This window comes from Oncorhynchus clarkii, chromosome 16 (genome assembly GCF_045791955.1).
Source record: "Oncorhynchus clarkii lewisi isolate Uvic-CL-2024 chromosome 16, UVic_Ocla_1.0, whole genome shotgun sequence".
NCBI lineage: Eukaryota > Metazoa > Chordata > Actinopteri > Salmoniformes > Salmonidae > Oncorhynchus > Oncorhynchus clarkii.
This window is the reverse complement of record NC_092162.1, coordinates 3,841,490-3,861,056: the sequence shown is the minus strand read 5'-3', so window position 1 is coordinate 3,861,056 and position 19,567 is coordinate 3,841,490. Positions and strand designations below refer to the sequence as shown.

At 50.7% G+C, this 19,567-nt stretch overlaps 1 protein-coding gene across 1 annotated transcript in view; it reads right to left on the bottom strand.

The window, feature by feature from the left end:
• The window catches only part of LOC139367824 (taspase, threonine aspartase, 1), an 84,192-nt gene that overhangs the window by 14,451 nt on the left and 50,174 nt on the right, over positions 1 to 19,567 (bottom strand). The window contains exon 5 of the mRNA XM_071106163.1: positions 9,152 to 9,262. Within this exon, the coding sequence (XP_070962264.1) occupies positions 9,152 to 9,262 (111 nt within the window). The remainder of the gene's footprint in view (positions 1 to 9,151; positions 9,263 to 19,567) is intronic.

Here is a 19,567-nt window from a genome sequence, read left to right as displayed (position 1 = left end):
GGAGGGGAGGGGGAGACAGGGGAGAGGAGGGGGAGACAGGGGAGGAGAGGGGGAGACAGGGGAGGGGAGGGGGAGACAGGGGAGGGGAGGACAGGGGAGGGGAGGACAGGGGAGGGGAGGACAGGGGAGGGGAGGACAGGGGAGGGGAGGGGGAGACAGGGGAGAGGAGGGGGAGACAGGGGAGGGGAGGGGGAGACAGAGGAGGGGGAGACAGGGGAGGGGAGGGGGAGACAGGGGAGGGGAGACAGGGGAGACAGGGGAGAGGAGGGGGAGACAGGGGAGGAGAGGGGGAGACAGGGGAGGGGGAGACAGGGGAGAGGAGGGGGAGACAGGGGAGAGGAGGGGGAGACAGGGGAGGGGGAGACAGGGGAGGGGAGGACAGGGGAGAGGAGGGGGAGACAGGGTATGGGGAGACAGGGGAGAGGAGGGGGAGACAGGGTATGGGGAGAATGTTTTTAGTCTATATAACTAATATAAAATGACTCATTTCATTGTTGGGTAACACTTTATTACCTTTAAGTCTTCATAATACATTCCTACCATTATGAAATGCTTATGAGTGGTGACCATGTTGTGAAGGTTACCGATTTGGGGAGACAGACAGTTACCCATCTGAGGAGACAGACAGTTACCCATCTGGGGAGACAGACAGTTACCCATCTGGGGAGACAGACAGTTACCCATCTGGGGAGACAGACAGTTACCCATCTGGGGAGACAGACAGTTACCCATCTGGGGAGACAGACAGTTACCCATCTGGGGAGACAGACAGTTACCCATCTGGGGAGACAGACAGTTACCCATCTGGGGAGACAGACAGTTACCCATCTGGGGAGACAGACAGTTACCCATCTGGGGAGACAGACAGTTACACATCTGGGGAGACAGACAGTTACCCATCTGGGGAGACAGACAGTTACCCATCTGGGGAGACAGACAGTTACCCATCTGGGGAGACAGACAGTTACCCATCTGGGGAGACAGACAGTTACCCATCTGGGGAGACAGACAGTTACCCATCTGGGGAGACAGACAGTCACCCATCTGGGGAGACAGACAGTCACCCATCTGGGGAGACAGACAGTCACCCATCTGGGGAGACAGACAGTCACCCATCTGGGGAGACAGACAGTCACCCATCTGGGGAGACAGACAGTCACCCATATGGGGAGACAGACAGTCACCCATCTGGGGAGACAGACAGTCACCCATCTGGGGAGACAGACAGTCACCCATCTGGGGAGACAGACAGTCACCCATCTGGGGAGACAGACAGTCACCCATCTGGGGAGACAGACAGTCACCCATCTGGGGAGACAGACAGTCACCCATCTGGGGAGACAGACAGTTACCCATCTGGGGAGACAGACAGTTACCCATCTGGGGAGACAGACAGTTACCCATCTGGGGAGACAGACAGTTACCCATCTGTATAGGAGGAATTCAACTGAGCTGAGAGCTGTCTAATATCTATCAGGAATTCAACTGAGCTGAGAGCTGTCTAATATCTATCAGGAATTCAACTGAGCTGAGAGTTGTCTGATATCTATCAGGAATTCAACTGAACTGAGAGTTGTCTGATATCTATCAGGAATTCAACTGAGCTGAGAGTTGTCTGATATCTATCAGGAATTCAACTGAGCTGAGAGTTGTCTAATATCTATCAGGAATTCAACTGAGAGTTGTCTAATATCTATCAGGAATTCAACTGAGCTGAGAGTTGTCTAATATCTATCAGGAATTCAACTGAGAGTTGTCTAATATCTATCAGGAATTCAACTGAGCTGAGAGTTGTCTGATATCTATCAGGAATTCAACTGAGAGTTGTCTAATATCTATCAGGAATTCAACTGAGCTGAGAGTTGTCTGATATCTATCAGGAATTCAACTGAGCTGAGAGTTGTCTAATATCTATCAGGAATTCAACTGAGCTGAGAGTTGTCTGATATCTATCAGGAATTCAACTGAGCTGAGAGTTGTCTAATATCTATCAGGAATTCAACTGAGCTGAGAGTTGTCTGATATCTATCAGGAATTCAACTGAGCTGAGAGTTGTCTAATATCTATCAGGAATTCAACTGAGCTGAGAGTTGTCTGATATCTATCAGGAATTCAACTGAGCTGAGAGTTGTCTAATATCTATCAGGAATTCAACTGAGCTGAGAGTTGTCTGATATCTATCAGGAATTCAACTGAGCTGAGAGTTGTCTGATATCTATCAGGAATTCAACTGAGCTGAGAGTTGTCTAATATCTATCAGGAATTCAACTGAGCTGAGAGCTGTCTAATATCTATCAGGAATTCAACTGAGCTGAGAGTTGTCTGATATCTATCAGGAATTCAACTGAGCTGAGAGTTGTCTAATATCTATCAGGAATTCAACTGAGCTGAGAGTTGTCTGATATCTATAAGGAATTCAACTGAGCTGAGAGTTGTCTAATATCTATCAGGAATTCAACTGAACTGAGAGTTGTCTAATATCTATCAGGAATTCAACTGAGCTGAGAGTTGTCTAATATCTATCAGGAATTCAACTGAGCTGAGAGTTGTCTGATATCTATCAGGAATTCAACTGAGCTGAGAGTTGTCTGATATCTATCAGGAATTCAACTGAGCTGAGAGTTGTCTAATATCTATCAGGAATTCAACTGAGCTGAGAGTTGTCTAATATCTATCAGGAATTCAACTGAGCTGAGAGTTGTCTGATATCTATCAGGAATTCAACTGAGCTGAGAGTTGTCTAATATCTATCAGGAATTCAACTGAGCTGAGAGTTGTCTGAGAGTTGTCTAATTGTCCGACTAAAAAAAAAATGTAATTGGTCGACCGAGAGTCGCCCTGTTCCTTCGACCAAGCGATTGGTGTAGATGTTAACACGTATTTGTCCATATAAAAGGCAGACACACCTTCTGTGTTTGAATCAATTGCACTGAGCACACTGGTGAAAGGGAAGGGGGATTTCTAGTCAGCTGTCCAACAATACATTCAACTGAACAGTGTCTTCCTCATTTAACCCAACCCCTCTGAATCAGAGAGGTGGGGGGGGCTGCCTTAATCAACATCCATGTCGTCACTCCCCCTACCCTCCTGGCTACCTCGTCGCTACCTCCCCCTACCCTCCGGGCTACCGCGTCACTCCCCCTACCCTCCGGGCTACCTCGTCGCTACCTCCCCCTATCCTCCGGGCTACCGCGTCACTCTCCCTACCCTCCGGGCTACCTCGTCACTCCCCCTACCCTCCGGGCTACCGCGTCACTCCCCCTACCCTCCGGGCTACCGCGTCACTCCCCCTACCCTCCGGGATACCTCGTCGCTACCTCCCCCTACCCTCCGGGCTACCGCGTCACTCCCCTTACCCTCCGGGCTACCTCGTCGCTACATCCCCCTACCCTCCGGGCTACCGCGTCACTCCCCCTACCCTCCGGGCTACCTCGTCGCTACCTCCCCCTACCCTCCGGGCTACCGCGTCACTCTCCCTACCCTCCGGGCTACCGCGTCACTCCCCCTACCCTCCGGGCTACCTCGTCACTCCCCCTACCCTCCGGGCTACCGCGTCACTCCCCCTACCCTCCGGGCTACCGCGTCACTCCCCCTAACCTCCGGGCTACCTCGTCACTACCTCCCCCTACCCTCCGGGCTACCTCGTCACTCTCCCTACCCTCCTGGCTACCTCGTCACTACCTCCCCCTACCCTCCGGGCTACCTCGTCGCTACCTCCCCCTACCCTCCTGGCTATATCGTCGCTACCTCCCCCTACCCTCCGGGCTACCTCGTCACTACCTCCCCCTACCCTCCTGGCTATATCGTCGCTACCTCCCCCTACCCTCCGGGCTACCTCGTCGCTACCTCTCCCTACCCTCCGGGCTACCTCGTCACTCACCCTACCCTCCGGGCTACCTCGTCGCTACCTCCCCCTACCCTCCGGGCTACCTCGTCACTCTCCCTACCCTCCGGGCTATATCGTCGCTACCTCCCCCTACCCTCCTGGCTATGTCGTCGCTACCTCCCCCTACCCTCCGGGCTACCGCGTCACTCTCCCTACCCTCCGGGCTACCTCGTCACTCCCCCTACCCTCCGGGCTACCTCGTCACTCCCCCTACCCTCCGGGCTACCTCGTCACTCTCCCTACCCTCCGGGCTACCTCGTCCCTACCTCCCCCTACCCTCCGGGCTACCTCGTCACTCTCCATACCCTCCGGGCTACCTCGTCGCTACCTCCCCCTACCCTCTGGGCTACCTCGTCACTCTCCCTACCCTCCGGGCTACCTCGTCGCTACCTCCCCCTACCCTCCGGGCTACCTCGTCACTCTCCCTACCCTCCGGGCTACCTCGTCGCTACCTCCCCCTACCCTCCGGGCTACCGCGTCACTCCCCCTACCCTCCGGGCTACCTCGTCGCTACCTCCCCCTACCCTCCGGGCTACCTCGTCGCTACCTCTCCATACCCTCCGGGCTACCTCGTCGCTACCTCCCCCTACCCTCCGGGCTACCTCGTCACTCTCCCTACCCTCCTGGCTACCTCGTCGCTACCTCCCCCTACCCTCCGGGCTACCGCGTCACTCCCCCTACCCTCCGGTCTACCTCGTCGCTACCTCCCCCTACCCTCCGGGCTACCGCGTCACTCTCCCTACCCTCCGGGCTACCTCGTCACTCCCCCTACCCTCCGGGCTACCGCGTCACTCCCCCTACCCTCCGGGCTACCGCGTCACTCCCCCTACCCTCCGGGATACCTCGTCACTACCTCCCCCTACCCTCCGGGCTACCGCGTCACTCCCCTTACCCTCCGGGCTACCTCGTCGCTACCTCCCCCTACCCTCCGGGCTACCGCGTCACTCCCCCTACCCTCCGGGCTACCTCGTCGCTACCTCCCCCTACCCTCCGGGCTACCGCGTCACTCTCCCTACCCTCCGGGCTACCTCGTCACTCCCCCTACCCTCCGGGCTACCGCGTCACTCCCCCTACCCTCCGGGCTACCGCGTCACTCCCCCTACCCTCCGGGATACCTCGTCGCTACCTCCCCCTACCCTCCGGGCTACCGCGTCACTCCCCTTACCCTCCGGGCTACCGCGTCACTCCCCCTACCCTCAGAGCTACCTCGTCACTCCCCCTACCCTCCGGGCTACCGCGTCACTCCCCCTACCCTCCGGGCTACCGCGTCACTCCCCCTACCCTCCGGGCTACCTCGTCACTACCTCCCCATACCCTCCGGGCTACCTCGTCACTACCTCCCCATACCTTCCGGGCTACCTCGTCACTCTCCCTACCCTCCTGGCTACCTCGTCACTCCCTCCCCCTACCCTCCGGGCTACCTCGTCGCTACCTCCCCCTACCCTCCTGGCTATATCGTCACTACCTCCCCCTACCCTCCGGGCTACCTCGTCGCTACCTCCCCCTACCCTCCTGGCTATATCGTCGCTACCTCCCCCTACCCTCCGGGCTACCTCGTCGCTACCTCCCCCTACCCTCCGGGCTACCTCGTCACTCACCCTACCCTCCGGGCTACCTCGTCGCTACCTCTCCCTACCCTCCGGGCTACCTCGTCACTCTCCCTACCCTCCGGGCTATATCGTCGCTACCTCCCCCTACCCTCCTGGCTATGTCGTCGCTACCTCCCCCTACCCTCCGGGCTACCGCGTCACTCTCCCTACCCTCCGGGCTACCTCGTCACTCCCCCTACCCTCCGGGCTACCTCGTCACTCCCCCTACCCTCCGGGCTACCTCGTCACTCTCCCTACCCTCCGGGCTACCTCGTCGCTACCTCCCCCTACCCTCCGGGCTACCTCGTCACTCTCCATACCCTTCGGGCTACCTCGTCGCTACCTCCCCCTACCCTCCGGGGTACCTCGTCGCTACCTCCCCCTACCCTCCTGGCTATATCGTCGCTACCTCCCCCTACCCTCCGGGCTACCTCGTCGCTACCTCCCCCTACCCTCCGGGCTACCTCGTCACTCACCCTACCCTCCGGGCTACCTCGTCGCTACCTCCCCCTACCCTCCGGGCTACCTCGTCACTCTCCCTACCCTCCGGGCTATATCGTCGCTACCTCCCCCTACCCTCCTGGCTATGTCGTCGCTACCTCCCCCTACCCTCCGGGCTACCGCGTCACTCTCCCTACCCTCCGGGCTACCTCGTCACTCCCCCTACCCTCCGGGCTACCTCGTCACTCCCCCTACCCTCCGGGCTACCTCGTCACTCTCCCTACCCTCCGGGCTACCTCGTCGCTACCTCCCCCTACCCTCCGGGCTACCTCGTCACTCTCCATACCCTCCGGGCTACCTCGTCGCTACCTCCCCCTACCCTCCGGGCTACCTCGTCGCTACCTCCCCCTACCCTCCGGGCTACCTCGTCACTCTCCCAACCCTCCAGGCTACCTCGTCGCTACCTCCCCCTACCCTCCGGGCTACCTCGTCACTCTCCCAACCCTCCGGGCTACCTCGTCGCTACCTCCCCCTACCCTCCGGGCTACCTCGTCACTCTCCATACCCCCCGGGCTACCTCGTCGCTACCTCCCCCTACCCTCCGGGCTACCGCGTCACTCTCCCTACCCTCCGGGCTACCTCGTCACTCCCCCTACCCTCCGGGCTACCTCGTCACTCTCCCTACCCTCCGGGCTACCGCGTCACTCTCCCTACCCTCCGGTCTACCTCGTCACTCTCCCTACCCTCCGGGCTACCTCGTCACTCTCCCTACCCTCCGGGCTACCTCGTCACTCTCCCTACCCTCCGGGCTACCTCGTCACTCTCCCTACCCTCCGGGCTACCTCGTCGCTCCCCCTACCCTCCGGGCTACCACGTCACTCTCCCTACCCTCCGGGCTACCGCGTCACTCTCTCTACACTCCGGCTCAATAAAGAGATTGACAAAGAAGAAAAAGCAGCATGAGAATCATTCAAGATATTCTATTTAGAGAGCTGGACATAAAGAATGAGAATCATTCATGATATTCTATTTAGAGAGCTGGACATAAAGAATGAGAATCATTCATGATATTCTATTTAGAGAGCTTCAATTAAATGGGTTGTGTAAGCTGAGTGAGGATTGTCTGGTCACATCAAAGACTCATCATCTCTCATCACGAAGGAAAGACTGTGTGTGTGTGTCTGTCTGTGCGTAAGGGTTTATAGAGCTGTGTTAGGTTTAATGAGAGACTTCAGAGACAACAACAGGACAGTCTAGATCATCGCTCTTCCAACTGTCCAGGGCACAATTCTTTACCAGAGCCCCGTGGACCCTGGTGGCTAGAGCCCAGCGGGCCCTGGTGGTTAGAGCCCCGTGGGACCTGGTTAGAGCCCCGGGTTAGAGCCCCGTGGGCCCTGGTCATAAGTAGTATCCTAAAATAGGGTGCCATATGAGGTACAGTTGTAGTGTTTTAGAGAACGGAACGGTCGGACTGAGACAGACTTCTAAAAAGGAAGAAGACCAAAACCACCAAATGATTCCACATTTTCTCGCCCTGTTCTCTCCTCTCTGTTTAACTCTAACGGCCGCTTCCTCTCATAGACCCAGAAAGAGAGAGAAAAAAAAAGCGAGAGACAGAGAGAGAGACAGACAGAGAGAGAGAGACAGAGACCGAGGGAGACAGAGACCGAGGGAGACAGAGAGAGAGAGAGACAGAAAGAGAGAGACAGAAAGAGAGAGACAGAGAGAGAGACAGAGAGCGAGACAGAGAGCGAGACAGAGAGCGAGACAGAGAGCGAGACAGAGAGCGAGACAGAGAGCGAGACAGAGAGAAACAGAGAGCGAGACAGAGAGAACAGAGCGAGACAGAGAAACAGAGAGCGAGACAGAGAGAAACAGAGAGCGAGACAGAGAGAAACAGAGAGCGAGACAGAGAGAGAAACAGAGAGCGAGACAGAGAGAAAACAGAGAGAGAAACAGAGAGAGAAACAGAGAGAGAAACAGAGAAACAGAGAGAAACAGAGAGAAACAGAGAAACAGAGAGAAAGACAGAGAGAAAGACAGAGAGAAAGACAGAGAGAAACAGAGAGAAAGACAGAGAGAGACAGAGAGAGACAGAGAGAAAGACAGAGAGAAACAGAGAGAAAGACAGAGAGAGACAGAGAGAGACAGAGACAGAGACAGAGACAGAGAGAGAGACAGAGAGAGACAGAGAGAAACAGAGAGAGACAGAGACAGAGAGAGACAGAGAGAGACAGAGAGAGACAGAGAGAGACAGAGAGAGAGACAGAGAGAGAGAGACAGAGAGAGACAGAGAGAGACAGAGAGAGACAGAGAGAGAGACAGAGAGAAACAGAGAGAAAGACAGAGAGAAACAGAGAGAAAGACAGAGAGAAAGACAGAGAGAAACAGAGAGAGACAGAGAGAAAGACAGAGAGAGACAGAGAGAAACAGAGAGAAAGACAGAGAGAGACAGAGAGAAACAGAGAGAAACAGAGAGAGACAGAGAGAGACAGAGAGAGACAGAGAGAGACAGAGACAGAGAGAGACAGAGAGAGACAGAGAGAGAGACAGAGAGAGACAGAGAGAGAGACAGAGAGAGAGAGACAGAGAGAGACAGAGAGAGAGACAGAGAGAGAGAGACAGAGAGAGAGACAGAGAGAGAGAGACAGAGACAGAGAGAGAGAGACAGAGAGAGAGAGAGAGACAGAGAGAGAGAGAGAGAGAGAGAGACAGAGAGAGAGAGACAGAGAGAGAGAGACAGAGAGAGAGAGACAGAGAGAGAGAGACAGAGAGAGAGAGAGAGAGAGAGACAGAGAGAGAGAGAGAAAGACAGAGAGAGAGAGAGACAGAGACAGAGAGAGACAGAGAGAAAGAGAGAAACAGAGAGAGACAGAGAGAGACCAACAAAGTTAACAAGGCTTATTCAACACGGACCACTTCTGAATATACAGAAAATACAGAAATAACCATCTTCAAAATTAACTGTCAACAAAATATTGATGTGGCCATGAAAATAAGGACAGCCGTCTGTCGAATATGAATGTTTGGGCCGTTAGCAGAACAGGTGTGAGTCAGATTCACCAAGACACGGTCCATTTGGACCTCTTTGTTGTCACCGTTTCCAGTTGTTAGACAATCAATGCTTTTTCACTTCAGTTTTTTGTCATGACCTCCTCCGTGCCAAACTGAGACGTGTCTCTCCGTACACACATGCTTGGCTGAAACTGACAGTGTGTGTGTGTGTGTGACTTACTGATGAACTTGTTCTGCATAGCCTCCAGCAGCGCCTGGTGAGCATCTTCACACTGCATGGCAGAAGAACACTCACGCGCTAGCATGGTTCGTATTAGATGTTCCCCACAACCTACACACACACACACACACACACAGGAAGACAGGAGGGAGATGCTTATCAATGTATGGGTTATGTATGAGTTATGTATGGGTTATGTATGAGTTTTTTTATGTATGAGTTATGTATGGGTTATGTATGAGTTATGTATGGGTTATGTATGAGTTTTTTTGTGTATGGGTTATGTATGGGTTATGTATGGGTTATGTATTGGTTATGTATGAGTTTTTTATGTATGGGTTATGTATGAGTTTTGTATGGGTTATGTATGAGTTATGTATGGGTTATGTATGAGTTTTTTTATGTATGGGTTATGTATGGGTTATGTATGAGTTTTTTTATGTATGGGTTATGTATGAGTTATGTATGGGTTATGTATGGGTTATGTATGGGTTATGTATGAGTTTTTTTATGTATGGGTTATGTATGAGTTATGTATGGGTTATGTATGGGTTATGTATGGGTTATGTATGGGTTTTTCTCCTTTCATTGAATGCGGTTCCATGCACCCAGTGTGATTATTGTGGATAGTCAGATGAATACAATATGGCTTGATTTAAATGTTTAAAACACGCTTTGCAAGAAGAACGATTTCCCTAATAAATCGTGTTTACAAGGACACATCTGAAATCAGACTGCCTGATGGGACTTTTGATAAATGCAAACGTTCTACCACAGCGACCATGATACTTTTTTATTCTGAGTTGCGACATAGAACGTTTGTAAGTAAAAACTATTATACTATTATACAAACGAATCAGTTTTTTCCAAACTCACTTCACTCACGTTAAAAAGATGGCGGCTACCCGATGCCCGATCAAAAAACAAAACACTGGAACGCCGACTAAGCTGTTTACATGTCCGAATAAAAAACGAAAGAATGGTCAGAAAAAGAAAAAACAACAGGTGTTTTATTTCGCCGTATGCTCACTTCAATTATGACATTTAAGATGAGCAGAGTAAGGAGTTTATACGACTATTGGATAATCTTTCTACTGCCATGATCAAATTACTAGAACGCATGGAAAAAACACACTCTGACACTTCCGTTGACACAACTAAAACTAAGACTGTGGTACCTCCTCCAACGAGACGCGCTAGACTCCGTTCATTCACTCTCTACATGCACAGAGGATGCTGACCAATCACAAGCGGGGCTCTCACTTTCTTCATGGCATGCACATGCTGGACAATCACAAGGGCCCCCCCCTGGCACGTATAGTACTAGATGGTACATATAGTACTAGATGGCACGTATAGTACTAGATGGCACGTATAGTACTAGATGGCACGTATAGTACTAGATGTTATGTATAGTACTAGATGGCACGTATAGTACTAGATGGCACGTATAGTACTAGATGGCACGTATAGTACTAGATGGCACGTATAGTACTAGATGGCACGTATAGTACTAGATGGCACGTATAGTACTAGATGGCACGTATAGTACTAGATGTTATGTATAGTACTAGATGGCACGTATAGTACTAGATGGCACGTATAGTACTAGATGGCACGTATAGTACTAGATGTTACGTATAGTACTAGATGGCACGTATAGTACTAGATGGCACGTATAGTACTAGATGGCACGTATATTACTAGATGGTACGTATAGTACTAGATGGCACGTATAGTACTAGATGTTACGTATAGTACTAGATGGCACGTATAGTACTAGATGGCACGTATAGTACTAGATGGCACGTATAGTACTAGATGGCACGTATAGTACTAGATGGCACGTATATTACTAGATGGCACGTATAGTACTAGATGGCACGTATAGTACTAGATGGCACGTATATTACTAGATGGCACGTATAGTACTAGATGGCACGTATAGTACTAGATAGCACATCTAGTACTAGATGGCACGTATAGTACTAGATGGTACGTATAGTACTAGATGGCACATATAGTATAACTAAACAGGTGTCCCCACCTTCACCTCCCAACTAGACAGGTGTCCCCACCTTCACCTTCAGACTAAACAGGTGTCCCCACCTTCACCTTCAGACTAAACAGGTGTCCCCACCTTCACCTCCCAACTAGACAGGTGTCCCCACCTTCACCTTCAGACTAAACCGGTGTCCCCGACTTTCACCTTCAGACTAAACAGGTGTCCCCACCTTCACCTTCAGACTAAACAGGTGTCCCCACCTTCACCTTCAGACTAAACCGGTGTCCCCCACCTTCACCTTCAGACTAAACCGGTGTCCCCCACCTTCACCTTCAGACTAAACCGGTGTCCCCCACCTTCACCTCCCGACTAAACAGGTGTCCCACCTTTCACCTTCAGACTAAACAGGTGTCCCCACCTTCACCTCCCGACTAAACAGGTGTCCCCACCTTCATCTTCAGACTAAACAGGTGTCCCACCTTTCACCTTCAGACTAAACAGGTGTCCCCACCTTCACCTTCCGACTAAACAGGTGTCCCCACCTTCACCTTCAGACTAAACAGGTGTCCCGACCTTCACCTCCCAACTAAACAGGTGTCCCCACCTTCACCTTCAGACTAAACAGGTGTTCCTACCTTCACCTCCCAACTAGACAGGTGTCCCCACCTTCACCTCCCAACTAAACAGGTGTCCCCACCTTCACCTCCCAACTAAACAGGTGTCCCCACCTTCACCTTCAGACTAAACAGGTGTCCCCACCTTCACCTCCCAACTAGACAGGTGTCCCCACCTTCACCTTCAGACTAAACAGGTGTCCCCACCTTCACCTTCAGACTAAACAGGTGTCCCACCTTCATCTCCCAACTAAACAGGTGTCCCCACCTTCACCTTCAGACTAAACAGGTGTCCCGACTTTCACCTCCCGACTAAACAGGTGTCCCACCTTCACCTCCCGACTAAACAGGTGTCCCACCTTCACCTTCAGACTAAACAGGTGTCCCACCTTCACCTTCAGACTAAACAGGTGTCCCACCTTCACCTTCAGACTAAACAGGTGTCCCCACCTTCACCTTCAGACTAAACAGGTGTCCCACCTTTCACCTTCAGACTAAACAGGTGTCCCGACCTTCACCTCCCAACTAAACAGGTGTCTCCACCTTCACCTTCAGACTAAACAGGTGTCCCGACCTTCACCTCCCAACTAAACAGGTGTCCCCACCTTCACCTCCCAACTAAACAGGTTTCCCCCACCTTTCACTTTCAGACTAAACAGGTGTCCCCACCTTCACCTTCCGACTAAACAGGTGTCCCCACCTTCACCTTCAGACTAAACAGGTGTCCCGACCTTCACCTCCCAACTAAACAGGTGTCCCCACCTTCACCTTCAGACTAAACAGGTGTCCCCACCTTCACCTCCCAACTAGACAGGTGTCCCCACCTTCACCACCCAACTAAACAGGTGTCCCCACCTTCACCTCCCAACTAAACAGGTGTCCCCACCTTCACCTTCAGACTAAACAGGTGTCCCCACCTTCACCTCCCAACTAGACAGGTGTCCCCACCTTCACCTTCAGACTAAACAGGTGTCCCCACCTTCACCTTCAGACTAAACAAGTGTCCCACCTTCATCTCCCAACTAAACAGGTGTCCCCACCTTCACCTTCAGACTAAACAGGTGTCCCGACTTTCACCTCCCGACTAAACAGGTGTCCCACCTTCACCTCCCGACTAAACAGGTGTCCCACCTTCACCTTCAGACTAAACAGGTGTCCCACCTTCACCTTCAGACTAAACAGGTGTCCCCACCTTCACCTTCAGACTAAACAGGTGTCCCACCTTTCACCTTCAGACTAAACAGGTGTCCCGACCTTCACCTCCCAACTAAACAGGTGTCCCCACCTTCACCTTCAGACTAAACAGGTGTCCCGACCTTCACCTCCCAACTAAACAGGTGTCCCCACCTTCACCTCCCAACTAAACAGGTTTCCCCCACCTTCACCTTCAGACTAAACAGGTGTCCCGACCTTCACCTCCCGACTAAACAGGTTTCCCCCACCTTCACCTTCAGACTAAACAGGTGTCCCCACCTTCACCTCCCAACTAAACAGGTGTCCCCACCTTCACCTCCCAACTAAACAGGTTTCCCCCACCTTCACCTTCAGACTAAACAGGTGTCCCCACCTTCACCTCCCAACTAAACAGGTGTCCCCACCTTCACCTCCCAACTCTAGACTGAACAGGTGGATGGATGTCACCAATACATTAATAAGGTTAACAATTGAGGAATGTGTACATTTAAACCAGTTGTGTGAAGCTTTATAAAAAGAGAATAGTGTAAATGGAGGAAGGTTGACGTACACTACACACAAGCTGTTTTCAAAATGGGAAAGACCCATGTCAAACCCAGACAGTCAACCATGGAAAGACCCATGTCAAACCCAGACAGTCACCCAGGGACAGACCCATGTGTCAACGAGCGAAAGACCCATGTAGAACCCAGACAGTCACCCTGGGACAGACCCATGTCAAACCCAGACAGTCAACCAGGGAAAGACCCATGTAGAACCCAGACAGTCAACGAGGGAAAGACCCATGTCAAACCCAGACAGTCAACCAGGGAAAGACCCATGTAAAACCCAGACAGTCAACCAGGGAAAGACCCATGTAAAACCCAGACAGTCAACCAGGGAAAGACCCATGTAAAACCCAGACAGTCATCCAGGGAAAGACCCATGTAAAACCCAGACAGTCAACCAGGGAAAGACCCATGTAAAACCCAGACAGTCAACCAGGGAAAGACCCAGACAGTCAACCACGGAAAGACCCATGTAAAACCCAGACAGTCAACCAGGGAAAGACCCATGTAAAACCCAGACAGTCAACCAGGGAAAGACCCAGACAGTCAACCAGGGAAAGACCCAGACAGTCAACCAGGGAAAGACCCATGTAAAATCCAGACAGTCAACCATGTAAAACCCAGACAGTCAACCAGGGAAAGACCCAGACAGTCACCCAGGGAAAGACCCATGTAAAACCCAGACAGTCAACCAGGGAAAGACCCATGTAAAACCCAGACAGTCAACCAGGGAAAGACCCAGACAGTCACCCAGGGAAAGACCCATGTAAAACCCAGACAGTCAACCAGGGAAAGACCCATGTAAAACCCAGACAGTCAACCAGGGAAAGACCCATGTAAAACCCAGACAGTCAACCAGGGAAAGACCCAGACAGTCAACCAGGGAAAGACCCATGTAGAACCCAGACAGTCAACCAGGGAAAGACCCAGACAGTCAACCAGGGAAAGACCCATGTAAAACCCAGACAGTCAACCAGGGAAAGACCCATGTAAAACCCAGAAAGTCAACCAGGGAAAGACCCAGACAGTCAACCAGGGAAAGACCCATGTAAAACCCAGACAGTCAACCAGGGAAAGACCCAGACAGTCAACCAGGGAAAGACCCATGTAGAACCCAGACAGTCACCCTGGGACAGACCCATGTCAAACCCAGACAGTCAACCAGGGAAAGACCCATGTAGAACCCAGACAGTCAACGAGGGAAAGACCCATGTCAAACCCAGACAGTCAACCAGGGAAAGACCCATGTAAAACCCAGACAGTCAACCAGGGAAAGACCCATGTAAAACCCAGACAGTCAACCAGGGAAAGACCCATGTAAAACCCAGACAGTCATCCAGGGAAAGACCCATGTAAAACCCAGACAGTCAACCAGGGAAAGACCCATGTAAAACCCAGACAGTCAACCAGGGAAAGACCCAGACAGTCAACCACGGAAAGACCCATGTAAAACCCAGACAGTCAACCAGGGAAAGACCCATGTAAAACCCAGACAGTCAACCAGGGAAAGACCCAGACAGTCAACCAGGGAAAGACCCAGACAGTCAACCAGGGAAAGACCCATGTAAAATCCAGACAGTCAACCATGTAAAACCCAGACAGTCAACCAGGGAAAGACCCAGACAGTCACCCAGGGAAAGACCCATGTAAAACCCAGACAGTCAACCAGGGAAAGACCCATGTAAAACCCAGACAGTCAACCAGGGAAAGACCCAGACAGTCACCCAGGGAAAGACCCATGTAAAACCCAGACAGTCAACCAGGGAAAGACCCATGTAAAACCCAGACAGTCAACCAGGGAAAGACCCATGTAAAACCCAGACAGTCAACCAGGGAAAGACCCAGACAGTCAACCAGGGAAAGACCCATGTAGAACCCAGACAGTCAACCAGGGAAAGACCCAGACAGTCAACCAGGGAAAGACCCATGTAAAACCCAGACAGTCAACCAGGGAAAGACCCATGTAAAACCCAGAAAGTCAACCAGGGAAAGACCCAGACAGTCAACCAGGGAAAGACCCATGTAAAACCCAGACAGTCAACCAGGGAAAGACCCAGACAGTCAACCAGGGAAAGACCCATGTAAAACCCAGACAGTCAACCAGGGAAAGACCCAGACAGTCAACCAGGGAAAGACCCATGTAAAACCCAGACAGTCAACCAGGGAAAGACCCATGTCAAACCCAGACAGTCAACCAGGGAAAGACCCATGTAAAACCCAGACAGTCAACCAGGGAAAGACCCAGACAGTCAACCATGTAAGGACCCAGACAGTCAACCATGTAAAGACCCAGACAGTCAACCAGGGAAAGACCCAGACAGTCAACCAGGGAAAGACCCATGTAAAACCCAGACAGTCAACCAGGGAAAGACCCAGACAGTCAACCAGGGAAAGACCCAGACAGTCAACCAGGGAAAGACCCATGTAAAACCCAGACAGTCAACCATGTAAAACCCAGACAGTCAACCAGGGAAAGACCCAGACAGTCACCCAGGGAAAGACCCATGTAAAACCCAGACAGTCAACCAGGGAAAGACCCATGTAAAACCCAGACAGTCAACCAGGGAAAGACCCAGACAGTCACCCAGGGAAAGACCCATGTAAAACCCAGACAGTCAACCAGGGAAAGACCCATGTAAAACCCAGACAGTCAACCAGGGAAAGACCCATGTAAAACCCAGACAGTCAACCAGGGAAAGACCCAGACAGTCAACCAGGGAAAGACCCATATAGAACCCAGACAGTCAACCAGGAAAAGACCCAGACAGTCAACCAGGGAAAGACCCATGTAAAACCCAGACAGTCAACCAGGGAAAGACCCATGTAAAACCCAGAAAGTCAACCAGGGAAAGACCCAGACAGTCAACCAGGGAAAGACCCATGTAAAACCCAGACAGTCAACCAGGGAAAGACCCAGACAGTCAACCAGGGAAAGACCCATGTAAAACCCAGACAGTCAACCAGGGAAAGACCCAGACAGTCAACCAGGGAAAGACCCATGTAAAACCCAGACAGTCAACCAGGGAAAGACCCATGTCAAACCCAGACAGTCAACCAGGGAAAGACCCATGTAAAACCCAGACAGTCAACCAGGGAAAGACCCAGACAGTCAACCATGTAAAGACCCAGACAGTCAACCATGTAAAGACCCAGACAGTCAACCAGGGAAAGACCCAGACAGTCAACCAGGGAAAGACCCAGACAGTCAACCAGGGAAAGACCCAGACAGTCAACCAGGGAAAGACCCAGACAGTCAACCAGGGAAAGACCCAGACAGTCAACCATGTAAAACCCAGACAGTCAACCAGGGAAAGACCCAGACAGTCAACCATGTAAAACCCAGACAGTCAACCAGGGAAAGACCCAGACAGTCAACCAGGGAAAGACCCATGTAGAACCCAGACAGTCAACCAGGGAAAGACCCATGTAAAACCCAGACAGTCAACCAGGGAAAGACCCATGTAAAACCCAGACAGTCAACCAGGGAAAGACCCATGTAGAACCCAGACAGTCACCCAGGGAAAGACCCATGTAAAACCCAGACAGTCAACCAGGGAAAGACCCATGTAAAACCCAGACAGTCAACCAGGGAAAGACCCAGACAGTCAACCAGGGAAAGACCCATGTAAAACCCAGACAGTCAACCAGGGAAAGACCCAGACAGTCAACCAGGGAAAGACCCATGTAAAACCCAGACAGTCAACCAGGGAAAGACCCAGACAGTCAACCATGTCAAACCCAGACAGTCAACCAGGGAAAGAACCAGACAGTCAACCATGTCAAACCCAGACAGTCAACCAGGGAAAGACCCAGACAGTCAACCAGGGAAAGACCCAGACAGTCAACCAGGGAAAGACCCAGACAGTCAACCAGGGAAAGAACCAGACAGTCAACCATGTCAAACCCAGACAGTCAACCAGGGAAAGACACAGACAGTCAACCAGGGAAAGACACAGACAGTCAACCAGGGAAAGACACAGACAGTCAACCAGGGAAAGACCCATGTAAAACCCAGACAGTCAACCAGGGAAAGACCCATGTAGAACCCAGACAGTCAACCAGGGAAAGACCCAGACAGTCAACCAGGGAAAGACCCAGACAGTCAACCAGGGAAAGACCCAGACAGTCAACCAGGGAAAGACCCAGACAGTCAACCAGGGAAAGACCCAGACAGTCAACCAGGGAAAGACACAGACAGTCAACCAGGGAAAGACCCAGACAGTCAACCATGTAAAACCCAGACAGTCAACCAGGGAAAGACACAGACAGTCAACCAGGGAAAGACACAGACAGTCAACCAGGGAAAGACCCAGACAGTCAACCAGGGAAAGACCCATGTAGAACCCAGACAGTCAACCAGGGAAAGACACAGACAGTCAACCAGGGAAAGACACAGACAGTCAACCAGGGAAAGAAAACCTCCCGAAAGGAAACACAAAGGTCTGGCAGCAGCTCAAGACAAAGCCCATAAAGACTATAGACAACAACCTGAAGGAGAGTGCTGAGAGATTAGTGCTTTTTGAGGTTGGTCCCGTTTCAGTTCAATTATTATTATTATTCTTTTTAAATCAGTTTTTCAATTTTGGTTTTGATTATTTGGGTTGAATGCTGTAACAACACAGAATAAAACAATTAATAAAAGTCCCATGATGCTAGTGACTGTAATAAGTCCCATGATGCTTAGTGACTGTAATAAATGTCCCATGATGCTTAGCGACTGTAATAAATGTCCCATGATGCTTAGTTACTGTAATAAATGTCCCATTATGCTTAGTGACTGTAATAAAAGTCCCATGATGCTTAGTGACTGTAATAAAAGTCCCATGATGCTAGTGACTGTAATAAAAGTCCCATGATGCTAGTGACTGTAATAAAAGTCCCATGATGCTTAGTGACTGTAATAAAATACCCATGATGCTAAGTGACTGTAATAAAAGTCCCATGATGCTAGTGACTGTAATAAAAGTCCCATGATGCTAGTGACTGCAATAAAAGTCCCATGATGCTAGTGACTGTAATAAAAGTCCCATGACTGTAATAAAAGTCCCATGATGCTAGTGACTGTAATAAAAGTCCCATGATGCTAGTGACTGTAATAAAAGTCCCATGATGCTAGTGACTGCAATAAAAGTCCCATGATGCTAGTGACTGTAATAAAAGTCCCATGATGCTAGTGACTGTAATAAAAGTCCCATGATGCTAGTGACTGTAATAAAAGTCCCATGATGCTAGTGACTGTAATAAAAGTCCCATGATGCTAGTGACTGTAATAAAAGTCCCATGATGCTAGTGACTGTAATAAAAGTCCCATGATGCTAGTGACTGTAATAAAAGTCCCATGATGCTAGTGACTGCAATAAAAGTCCCATGATGCTAGTGACTGTAATAAAAGTCCCATGATGCTTAGTGACTGTAATAAATGTCCCATGATGCTTAGTGACTGTAATAAGTCCCATGATGCTAGTGACTGTAATAAGTCCCATGATGCTAGTGACTGTAATAAGTCCCATGATGCTTAGTGACTGTAATAAAAGTCCCATGATGCTAGTGACTGTAATAAATGTCCCATGATGCTAGTGACTGTAATAAGTCCCATGATGCTAGTGACTGTAATAAGTCCCATGATGCTAGTGACTGTAATAAGTCCCATGATGCTTAGTGACTGTAATAAAAGTCCCATGATGCTAGTGACTGTAATAAATGTCCCATGATGCTAGTGACTGTAATAAGTCCCATGATGCTAGTGACTGTAATAAGTCCCATGATGCTAGTGACTGTAATAAAAGTCCCATGATGCTAGTGACTGTAATAAGTCCCATGATGCTTAGTGACTGTAATAAAAGTCCCATGATGCTAGTGACTGTAATAAGTCCCATGATGCTAGTGACTGTAATAAGTCCCATGATGCTAGTGACTGTAATAAGTCCCATGATGCTAGTGACTGTAATAAATGTCCCATGATGCTTAGTGACTGTAATAAATGTCCCATGATGCTTAGTGACTGTAATAAATGTCCCATGATGGCGGTGGAGTGCTCATTACTGCTGATCACTTA